This window comes from Festucalex cinctus, chromosome 19 (assembly GCF_051991245.1).
Source record: "Festucalex cinctus isolate MCC-2025b chromosome 19, RoL_Fcin_1.0, whole genome shotgun sequence".
NCBI lineage: Eukaryota > Metazoa > Chordata > Actinopteri > Syngnathiformes > Syngnathidae > Festucalex > Festucalex cinctus.
The window spans coordinates 10,509,338-10,520,752 of NC_135429.1; the positions used below are offsets into that span (position 1 = coordinate 10,509,338).

General features: G+C 38.9%; 1 protein-coding gene across 1 annotated transcript; it reads right to left on the bottom strand.

Annotated features, from left to right (window-relative positions):
• Nucleotides 1–370: 370 nt before the first annotated feature.
• On the bottom strand, nucleotides 371–4,211 carry LOC144008028 (class I histocompatibility antigen, F10 alpha chain-like). Its single transcript, XM_077508070.1, has 8 exons — nucleotides 3,920–4,211; nucleotides 2,603–2,869; nucleotides 2,152–2,430; nucleotides 1,145–1,444; nucleotides 964–1,071; nucleotides 866–883; nucleotides 617–773; nucleotides 371–528 (listed from the first exon to the last, which is right to left on the bottom strand). Exons 1-7 carry the CDS (start codon nucleotides 3,981–3,983, stop codon nucleotides 637–639), a joined length of 1,173 nt encoding a protein of 390 aa, XP_077364196.1. The 5' UTR covers nucleotides 3,984–4,211; the 3' UTR covers nucleotides 371–528; nucleotides 617–636.
• Nucleotides 4,212–11,415: the final 7,204 nt, after the last annotated feature.

Sequence of the window (11,415 nt, forward strand, 5' to 3'; positions counted from 1 at the left end):
GTGAAAAGGATGCGTTAATTAAGGACGTCCGACGTCCTGTAGTTAAGAAAGAGAGGCTGGCGCTCGGTGGGCAGGAGGAGCTTCCAGAAACTGGAACAAGCTCAGAAAAAAAAAATGTACATTTTGTCATTTATCATCATTTTATTGGTCCAACATTTACATCATAAGGTCAAATCAAAACCAAACAATAACATTGTGATAAATGTACCAATTAACTAATGACTGTTGAAGTGAAAGAAGTTCTGGAAGAATCTAGAATCATGGAAGAATGATAGAGGAGGCAAACCCACAATAAAAAAATGTGACATAAATCCTTTGTTGCTCTTCTGCTGCTTGATACCAAGAAAGAAGAAATCCTTCTCACCATGTAACTGACGATTTCATACAAATCAAACGGACAAAATGTTCAGAAAGAAGAAGGCAACCTGATGAACTCAAACAAATTTCCAATACACCAAAGCATGTAAAACCGCTCTGTTTCCAAATCCAAGTGCTTGGTTGGAGACGTCTCTGTCGCAATCACGACACCTGCACGAAGACAAGAACAGCAAATTATGTACATGAATCCACCTGGAAAGAGTCCAAGAACACGCGGAGTCCGTGTCAGCTCACTCACCATGTGACAGCAGCTGCGTCTCACGAGGAACCGGGCTCGGAATCGTCCTCAGGAACCGACTCGTTAGCAGGTTCGGCATCAGGCTCGGAAACGGACTTTGAAGCCGGCTCGGAATCGGAAGCCGGCTCGGAAGTGAGCTCAGTATCGGCGACGGCAGCTGCGGGACGGAAAGACAGCGAGAGATGACGAGCGCTTTTTGTCAAAGGTGGACATCAGACGCGGACAGGACTGCGAAGACGTTTGACTTACAAGCTGGAGCGTAGTTGGCTGCAAGGAAGAAAAGAGGAAGAAAGTTGTGATCCCAAATGTTGGCGGCCGTCAGGCAGGCCAACATTTGCGTCCCTCACCTGGTGGGCTTTTGTGACGCTTGACGAGGAGCACGAGCAGCGGCGCCAGCAGAGCGAGGAGCGCCAAGGGGACAACAACGGCCAGCGTCATCTTCGTGGCTTCTTCCTCTTCACCACACGTGAGAAGGAAGACGTGTGAAATGATGACGACGTTCAACGTTTGCGTGCGTGCGTGCGTCACCTTTGTTGCTCAGGATGCTTCTTCTGTCCAGCTTGGTGACCAAGTCGTCCTTGACGCCGGACAGCTGGAAGACGCATTCGTAGCGGCCCTCCGCGTCGGCCGGCAGCTCCGCTTTCAGGTGGGCCGTCGTCTGGAAGGTTCCGTCGTGGTTGGGGAGGAGCTCTCCCATCTCCACGTCCTCGTGGAGCTCCTCGCCGTCCTTCCTCCAAAACAGGGCGGACGCCGCCGGGTAGAAACCGCTCGCGTGGCACGTGATCGGCGACGACGGCGTCTTCTGCAGCAGCGACACCACCGGCAGCTCTGACGCGGAAATGGACGCCGCCATGTGAGAGAGGAACAAAAAGGTGGAGAGAAAGTGAGAAAAATAAAGTGAGTGTATGAGAGGAGGAAAGATGTAGCGAAAAACAGATGGAGAAAATATGTGACAGAATGTCAGAGAGAATGTGTGAGAGGGGAAAGGATGGGAGAGAAAGTGTGAATTCAGAAATAAGAAAAAATGTGAGAGGAAGGAATGCAACAATAATTCCGGAGCGTAAAAACTCATTGAAAGTAGACAAGATGGATAAAATGTGTCAAAATATTAGTTCTGTATAATATGTGTGAGAGGAATGAAGTTGGAGAATGTGTCCTCTCATGTGTGAAAGATTCATACAAGTGAGAGGAAAAACATGGAAAGCATAACTGAAAGAAAGATGGAGAGAATGTACAAGAGGACCAAATATGGAGAAAAATGTGAGGAGAAAGATGGAGAATATCTGTGAGGGTATAAAATGGCCAGAATGTGCAACAGGACAGAAGATATTCATATGTGAGAGTACCCAAAATGTGAGAAAATGTGCGGTGGAGAGCTGAAGAGAATGTGTGAAAATAAGGAAAGTTGTAGAGAATGTGTGAGATGATTAAAGATAAAAAAAAAAGTTAGAGGAAAATGGAGGATGTGTGAGAGGGGCAAGGCGAGAGTGCATGTTGCCATGTCAGCCATGTTCCTCCAGGGGGCGTGCTGGTACCTGTTCTCATCAGGAAGTCCCTCCCATAGCTCACATACTTCTTCAAGTAAGAAGGACATTCCTCAGTGTAGTAATACTTCAGGTATTGATTCCAGGCATCCGATTGGTCCCACTTGTGTTTGCTGACGACAGCTTGCGGCTTCACCGCGATCCATCTCAGCGTCGACAACTCCAACGAGATGAAGTCTTCGCCGTCGTAACTGAGGTGTTCCCAACCGTCAACCTCGTCAGTCTCGTCGTCCCATTCGCAGCCAATCATCCACTGGATCATGTGAACACCTGACACACACGTACAACATGCACAAACACACAAAGACGCACACGCATAAAACAGACACACGCACAAAGCAACTTTACTTCTGCACATCCTTTCACGTGTGTGTGTGAATACAGCAAGAAAAATGTATTCACACATGAAACGTATTTTTCTTGTAGAAAGTTCAAAACAAACCTCCAGTTTGGTTGAAGCGATCTTTAACAATTTCAATGTTGACTTTGTCGGTCTGCTCATCACCAATACTGATCTCTGTCTGTCTCTCCCAGTAGTGCGGATCGTCGGCGGTGATTTTGTTCATCCAGTCCTGTTTGGCTTCATATTTCCTGCTCTTGCTGTCGTAGCGAACAATCTGAACGTCGTCAACATAACCAACCGACAAGTACGCTGGCAAGTTTGGAATGTGAGAGGACGAAGTCATGAAATATTTGAGCGTGTGAACCACTGAAAGAGAAAAAAAATATTTTATGTTCAAAAATCTTGTACTATTTGAAATGATTCTGTCTAAAACTGAAACAACTATGACAGCTTTTTGAGGGAACAATTGTTTTTATTGTTATTAAAACATATATTTGTCTTTTGCATTCATGTAAGTGAAACACTTACTTAATAAATATAATTAATAATTTATTACCACAACTTAACTATTAAATATTACTTTGTGTAGGTATAAATTGATTAGATGATATTAATTCTGTTGATTAAATATTCCAATACAACCATTTTACAAGTTTGGAATCTGAGAGGAGGCAATCAGGAAATATTTGAGCGAGTGAATCGGTGAAAGCGAAAACAAAAACATTTTGTTTCATGTCCAAAAATCTAAAATTGAAACAACTGACAGCTTTTTGAGTTTTTGTTGTTTTTAAAACATATTTGCCTTTTGTGTTCATTTAAATAAGTGAATTGATTTCAGCTCATTCTTACACACAAACACTTTCTTAAAAAATCGGCTTATTACTCACTTATTACACATACATTTTCTATTATATTACTTTGTATATATAAATTGATGATATGAGATTAATTCTGTTGATTAAATATTCCAAAACAACCATTACAAGTTTGGAATCTGAGAGGACGCAATCAGGAAATATTTGAGCGAGTGAATCAGTGAAAGCGAAAACAAAAACATTTTGTTTGTTTGCTATGCACAAATCTTGGATTGTCCACATTTGAAATGATGAAACACTTTTTTGTGTTCATTCAAATTAAGTGAATGAGTAAAGTTAATTTTTTACAAACTTTTTAATAAATATGACAACAGACATTCAGAATTCCTGAATTTTGACTTCTATTTGCCAGTCAACATGTTACAATTTTAATACTCGTACACTTGTTCAACACGTTTGCTATTTATCTCCTTTCCAGGACACTTCATCAAGAGATGAAATATTTCAGTGAATTATTTGCGAGTGTTGAGTTAAAGGAAGTTTGCAGTCCGAGTGTTACTTCCAGATATGAAAAATTGGGAGAGTGGCGTTGTGCACTTACCAGGCGTCACGCTGTGGATTTGCACAGCCACCACAAACAATCCAAACAAGTTCATCTTCCACATCTTTTGCTCCTTTCAGTCAAAGCAAAGCAGAAGACGCCGCTCAAATACTTGCCCGCCGATGACGTCACTTGAAAGCGTGGCGTCCTTTTGCGTCTCAAATCAAGCCGAGTGTGCGTAAGAGGAGATGAAAAGTAGTACAAGTTTTTGGAAGATTGTGCTGAAACAGCGACGCTTTCCTTCGTGCTGCTCGGGAGCCCTCAAGACAACAAGGAAGCGCTCGTTTCGGGGAAATCACGTGACCACGGAGCGGGTGACGTCAGGACAAGAAACGTAACATACTTGTGCATTTCACTTTGTAAAGGAATAATAAAATAAACGTTTTCGGTGTGGTGGCGACTCAAAAATAATAAAACTTCCCAAGTTTATTCATAAATTTCAGTTTCCTTTTGTCCAAGTTGAGTTTTAAATAATAAAGTGTTAATCAGACGTGTTGGAACGCTTGAAACAGAAAGTGTCAAAGTTCAAGTTTCCTGGCGTGAGACGCACAAACAATCCTTGACGCCACGCCAGCAAGAACAACAGCTCGGATTAGCAGTCAAGGTGTGCAAATGCTGACTTTCAGCAACTACATCGGGGAGGGGGTCGACTTCAGTGCTGGAGGGGGCCACAATTGTTCATCAGTGCTACTGGGGGGCCACACACTAGAAACACACACTGTCTATATGCTCTTTAAAATGTGGACACAATATACGTCCTCTCATTGATTTTTGAAAATACATTTCTTATTGCATGCATAAAAGATCCACTATCCTAACAACAACAACAAAGAGTTCGAAGCAAACAAAATGTCGTTCAGGGCAGAATAGCAGCCTCAGACCCGGTGTAGCCACAAAACAGCATATCCGGGCGGTCTGAGGAGCAGACCTCGCACTTCTGACAGAACACCGGTTCAAGTGCAGCAAGGCCATGTCGCCATCTAGTGGTGATTGGTGATATTATTTAATAACTACCCTGCATATTCGCGGTTCGGCATATTCACAGATTTGTATTGGGATTTATTTATTTTTTCAAAACGATATTTTAGTATTTTCAATTTTTCCAGACTTTCTTTCCCATCCCTGAAAACGTAAAATGAATATCTACTGGTGTTTTGTGAATTACATTTCCCCCCAAAATTATTTATTTTAAAAATTAATCAAGGGGCCACTCAGAGCGGGATTAAGGGTCACCTGTGGCCCACCCTGCTCTCGATAATTCTCTATTCGGCCACAGTGCTCTGGAATGCCCAAGCCACACTGAAAAAAATGTTTCTTTGGACTAAACTAAAAAAAAAAAAAAAAAATGCTGTAATTTGTTATAGCTAATTATTTTACTTTTTGTCATTATACTCATGATTTGGTTGAAAGCATAATTTTCAATGTAATATAAATGATATACATTTATTTTACCCAAGACAATTTAAAAAAAATACTTTTTACTTTGGAATAAACAAATTAAAGTCAATTGTATTAATTTGCCCCAAATCGAATTTGATTCAGTATAAAAAAAAAAACAACAATTGTGGGGTTCAACCTGAGTTGGTTGCCAGGCAATTGTCGGGCACACATAGATGAACAAACTCATACATGAAGGTACAGTTTAGTTGAACTAACCCACCATGCATGTTTTTAAGAGTGGGAGCAAATTGGGGTACCTGGCGAATGTCCACAGAGGGACCCGTCGAATATGGAAGTGCCACACGCGAATGCTGGAGGCGAGATTTGAACCCTGGACTGCTGAATTGGAAGGCATGCTTACCACTGGGCTAGCAAGATGGCCACGTTTGTGCTTAAAGCAAAAACATTTGCAATCAAATAACAACATTACCGAAAATCTTGTTGGATTTTGCAACTTTTATTTTAGTTTTTTTTTTTTATTAGTTAGCATTGTTTTGTTTTGTTTTTCTAATATGAATATCTACTCCACGACAGTTGTTAGCCTCATAATGGACGATTAATCGTTCAATTATTATCAATCTAATTCATATTTAAGTAGAGAGCGTCACGCCATTGGGACACTTTCACGCATGCAAAACAAAACAGTGTGATTTGAAACTTGAAGGATCTTTCAATTTCGTCCATTTCTCCCCCAACAACAAACTCAATACATATTTCATCAATATTATTTTGCTCAGGTTAATTTGTTTACTTTGGTCAACAAAATCCTCTGTGTGGCAAGTGGCATGATATTTGCTCATTGTTTTTAATCGCCATGTTTGATCAAAACATTCCTGCCGCCGCCACCTCCAAAATGACGACTTTGTTGAAGTTGGTATTTTGCTGTATTGCTATCATACACGGTTGGCCAATCGCTTGTTTTATGTGCTAAAAAAAAGAAAATAAAATAAAAAAATACTGTTGTAGTATGGCTGCCAGTTTGTTTATTGTTTAGTTGAGTTTATTTGGGCAAAATACATATCAAAACAAGCAAACATTAGGACACTGTGTTGATGCCCAAAAGGAGGAGGCTGAAGCAAAAGCTTACCCCATCATAACATACATCATACAGGAGCCCAATTTGATATCACTCATCATTAATACGCAGCATAAAAAGAAAACATCAACAAAACAACTGAAAATGAGAAACAGAATGCAGTAAAAATGACTATCATAGATAGTTTTTGAAATTGATAGATATTAGTAACACACTTTCGATCATTTCCTCGACCATTCCATAAATCAACCCCTCTTCGAGTTATGACTTCTTCGAGTTGACTGCTATTTGCTTTATCTAATATTAATCGAGATCTAAGTTTGACAAGATCTTCAAGCTTTAATAGTTTAGATTCCAGAAACAGTGTTTTTTGTCTGAGCCCTGAATCCGACATTGTGCACAATCCCAACAGCTTTCTTCTGCAGTCTCAATAAAATTTCCTCGTTTGTTTTAGAAGTGTTTCCCCAAACCTCGATACAATCGCGCAAGTATGGAAGAATAAGTGAACAATAAAGCATGTGGAGTGATTTTTTTTTTTATCATCAAGTAGATACCTGCATTTACTCATTACTGCAATATATATATATATTTTTTGCTAATTTGGATGAACCAAAATTTCCTTCAGCTGAACGAAAACAAAACGGAGCTCATTGTTTTCGGCAACAAAGAAAAGAGGATTGCTGTTAAAAACCCGCTTGAGTCACTCTTTCGAAACTAAAGACCAAGTTTGAAATCTTGGGGTACGAATAGACTCAGACGTGACCTTCAGCAATCATATTAAATTCATCACTAAAACAGCCTCTTTTTTTACCAGCTGAAAAACCGATCCAGACTGAAGGACTGCATGCTTCAAGCAGAGCAATCCAGCAGACTCGTTTACTGTAACGGTCTTCTGACTGGACTCTCTCAAAACAACATGAGACAATTGCAGCTCATTCAGAACGCTGCAGCTCGAGTTCTGACCAAAACAAAGAGATCAGAACATATTACTCCAGTACTTAAGGATTTACACGGGCTCCCAGTCAGCTGTAGAATCGATTTTAAAGTTCTGCTCCTCGTCTAGAAATCACTAAATGGTTTGGGTCCTGAATATATCCAAGAAATGCTGATTGAGTACAAACCCAGCAGGGCTCTGAGATCGACAGACTTGGGCCAACGAGTGGAACGCAGAGTTCGAAGCAAACATGGTGAAGCTGCATTTAGCTACTATGCTGCACACAGATGGAAGAGGCTGCCAACAGAAGTGAAGTCAGCCCCGAGTGTAAATGCTTTTAAATCCAGGTTCAAAACTTTGCTTTTTTCTTATACCTTTGATTAGGGACTTTTAAACAGCTTTAATTATTATTTTTTTCCTTTTTAATTATTATTTTTATTATTATAAAATTCCTTATGCTGAATGTTTTAAAGTTTGTTGAATAATGTAATATTGCTATTGTATGTTTTGTTTTGTTTTCTGCAAATTTTGGAACCTATTTGTATTTTTCTTCCTCGTCATGTAAAACTCGTAAAACTTCAACAATTGTATGATAAACACTGTCCAGCAAAGGTTTATTTGAAACAACATTTACAATCTAAACCATGGATGAGTAAGTCATTAATAAATGCTTGCAGAAAAAAGAATAACTTATACAAGATATTTATTAACCAAAGAACTAAACAGGCAGAGGACAGATATAAAAGATATAGAAATAAGCTAAATTCTATTTTAAGGGACTGTAAAAAACAGCATTATACTAAATTATTAGATGAAAACAAAAACTTTACTTGTAAATTATGGGATATTATGAATGAAGTTATAAGAAAGAAAAAAAAAGGATAAACTATCTAATCCTGAATATTTTCATGTCAATAATAAAAAAGTAGTGAATACAGAAATTATTGCAAACAATTTTAATGAGTTTTTTGTAACTGTAGGAGCTGATCTCGTCAAGAAAATTCCCGAATGCTCCTCTCACTATGAGAACAGTTATACAGGAAACCTACACTCCACGTTTTTGGAGCCAGTCACAGACACCGAGATAAGACACTTGGTTGCCAAATGCACAGCAAAAAACTCCTGTGACACAAACGGTTTTGATATGAAGTTAATTAAGAGTATAATAAATGAAATTCTATATCCACTAACTTATATATGTAATTTATCATTTCAGACTGGGATATTCCCAGATGAAATGAAGATAGCAAAAATCATTCCTATACACAAAACTGGTGATGTTCATGATTATGGTAACTATCGACCTATCTCAATTTTGCCACAGTTGTCAAAAATATTAGAAAAACTTTTCAATAAGAGACTTGATAAATTCATAACCAAACATAAATTGTTAGATGATAGTCAATATGGTTTTAGAAAAGAACATTCGACGGCCCAAGCCCTGACTGAATCCATGGAAATAATCACAGATGCTATTGACCGAAAATTATATACTATTGGAATATTTCTTGATCTAAAAAAAGCGTTTGACACTGTAAATCACAAAATATTATTGAATAAATTCGAGAGAATGGGGATTAGGGGCACTGTATTAGATTGGTTACGAAGTTATCTAACCAAAAGATATCAGTATGTGACATTTGGAGGGAGTACTTCTAACAAAATGGAAGTTTCATGTGGTGTACCTCAGGGCTCGGTATTGGGCCCTAAATTGTTTATACTGTATATAAACGACATATGTAAAGTCTCTCCTGTGTTAAAGATGGTACTCTTCGCTGATGATAAACATTTTCTGTACAGGTGAGGATATACAGAAGCTAGTGCAAATAATAAATGAGGAATTATATAAACTACAACAATGGCTTAATGCCAACAAATTGTCTATTAATCTTAACAAGACTAAGTTTATTTTATTTGGTAAAAAAGGAACTAAAGAAAATATCTGCATACAAATTTCTAATGTAAATATTGAACAGGTAAGCCAACACAATGTGTTGGGAATAATTATTGACGAGATGCTTACATGGATTCCTCAGATTACACAGTAAAAAAAAAAAAACTGGCAAGAAGTATATCCATCCTCTACAGAACCCCAAAAAATATTGAGTCAAAAGGCACTCCAAATAATCTATAATGCATTGATTTTGCCTTATTTGACTTATTGTGTTGAAATTTGGGGAAACACCTATAAAAGTCGATTGCAGCCGTTGATGGTATTACAGAAAAGAGTAGTAAGAATTATCCATAGTGCTCCTTATAAATTGTTTATTGAAGCTAAACTATTGAAATTATATGATCTAATAAACTACAGAACTATTCAGATCATGTATAAGGCGGCCAGACATTGTCTCCCTTACAACTTGCAAACATGCTTCCAGGCAAAGGAATCGAAATATGATTTGAGAGAGAAACTTGTGTTTGTTCAGAGATGTGTTAGAACTACACTGAAGTCATTTTCGATCTCCTGTACGGGTGTAAAATTATGGAATTCATTAGATTGGGGACTAACTGGAACACAGACACTTGCTGGATTTAAGAAAAAATATAAAGAATTGGTATTAATTAGTTACAATGAAGAAATGTTTAACCTGTCTTTTGTTCAACTTTTATGTGGGAGAGCAATAACTCTTGTGTTAAAAACAAGGAGGGAGCTGCAACACAGAAATGTAAACACGTCTGTCTATGTTGTTGAAAGGACATTCAATCTTGAATCATTTGAAAACAGCATCTGTGCTGAGTGCTGAGAAAAGGACACTCTGCTCCAAAAACATTCGACAAACCAGTATGGATCTAATGAGCTGGTCTCTTAGTGCGTTTGACAAAATCTTTTCTACGATGAGACCTGGACCTACTCAGCGTTCATGTCCAAGTGGAACTCACATGTCTGGATATGCTGAAGATTCCTGGACTAAGTGGAGACCATTGTGTCTGCCCAGTCTGGATTTGGAGGACGTGGAAGATTTGTACCTGCTTGCTGTGCTGGTGGTTATGCTGATGCTGCTTGGGATTGGATTCAACTGGCTGTTTCGTACGCTACGAAAAAAGTCTGATCGCCAGAAGAATGCAGAGGAAATGGCTGCGGCCACCCTGAGAGCCATCACTGGCGTGCAAGCCGGCCCAACTAAGGCCTGTGATGACACTTCTCTGGTGAAAAACGACCTTGCAGCACTCAACCTCACCATGAACGGAATGAGGAGAGACATGGCCACAAGGTTGCTTGAACTGGAGAAAAAAGTCGCGATGAACCAAAATCGTGATGAAGACGGATCTGAGTGACGGAGGTGTCGGACACATAGTTTTTAAGTTATGCCCAGTTATCTAAAGCTGCTGGACTGTGATAATCCACATGGTACTAATCAACAAGTGATCAACAAACTATTGGAACGAATCTTCTGTCATGAACTGATTGAACTTTCAATAATCCATTTGCCTGAATCAAAAGTCTCCGAATGTAATCAACTGGATAATTAACTTCATGGACTTGACGAACTGAGTGAAATTTTATCATCTCTGCTGATTCTTAACTATTACTGCTTGATTTTATGCGTCCTAGTTTAGTATGGGGGCGGGAATTTATAAGCTTTATGCTTCTTCCTGCCAGCCCTTTTTCTTTTCGGTTATTATATGTCAAAATTGTATGATGAAATGTTTGATTGTCACAATGCTGTCCGAAAGGAAAAAAATGAATGAATCAATCAATCAATCAATCAATAATCAAAAGGAAGTCGATTTAGTGACTGGAAGAAAATGGATCTTAGATGCAGTTCACGATTTGAGCACCAGATGGAGGCAGAAAACAAATTGTACACAAACTGAACCGGAGCTGGTGCTTTACAGCCTTCAAAATAAAAAGCATAGTTTTTTTTTTTTTACATGATAGCCTGAAAATGGAGAGTTAAAAGTTAACTGTTACAAAATTTGCTTACAGAGCGTCATGTACACTTTTCAACTTGTGCAAAACAAAACAGTGTGATTTTAAACTTTAAAGGAGCATTCAAAATCGTCGATTTGTCCCCCGCCCCCCCCCCCCCCCGCCCCCCCCCAAAGCTCACTACGTATTTTATAAATATTTAGCTCAAGATAATT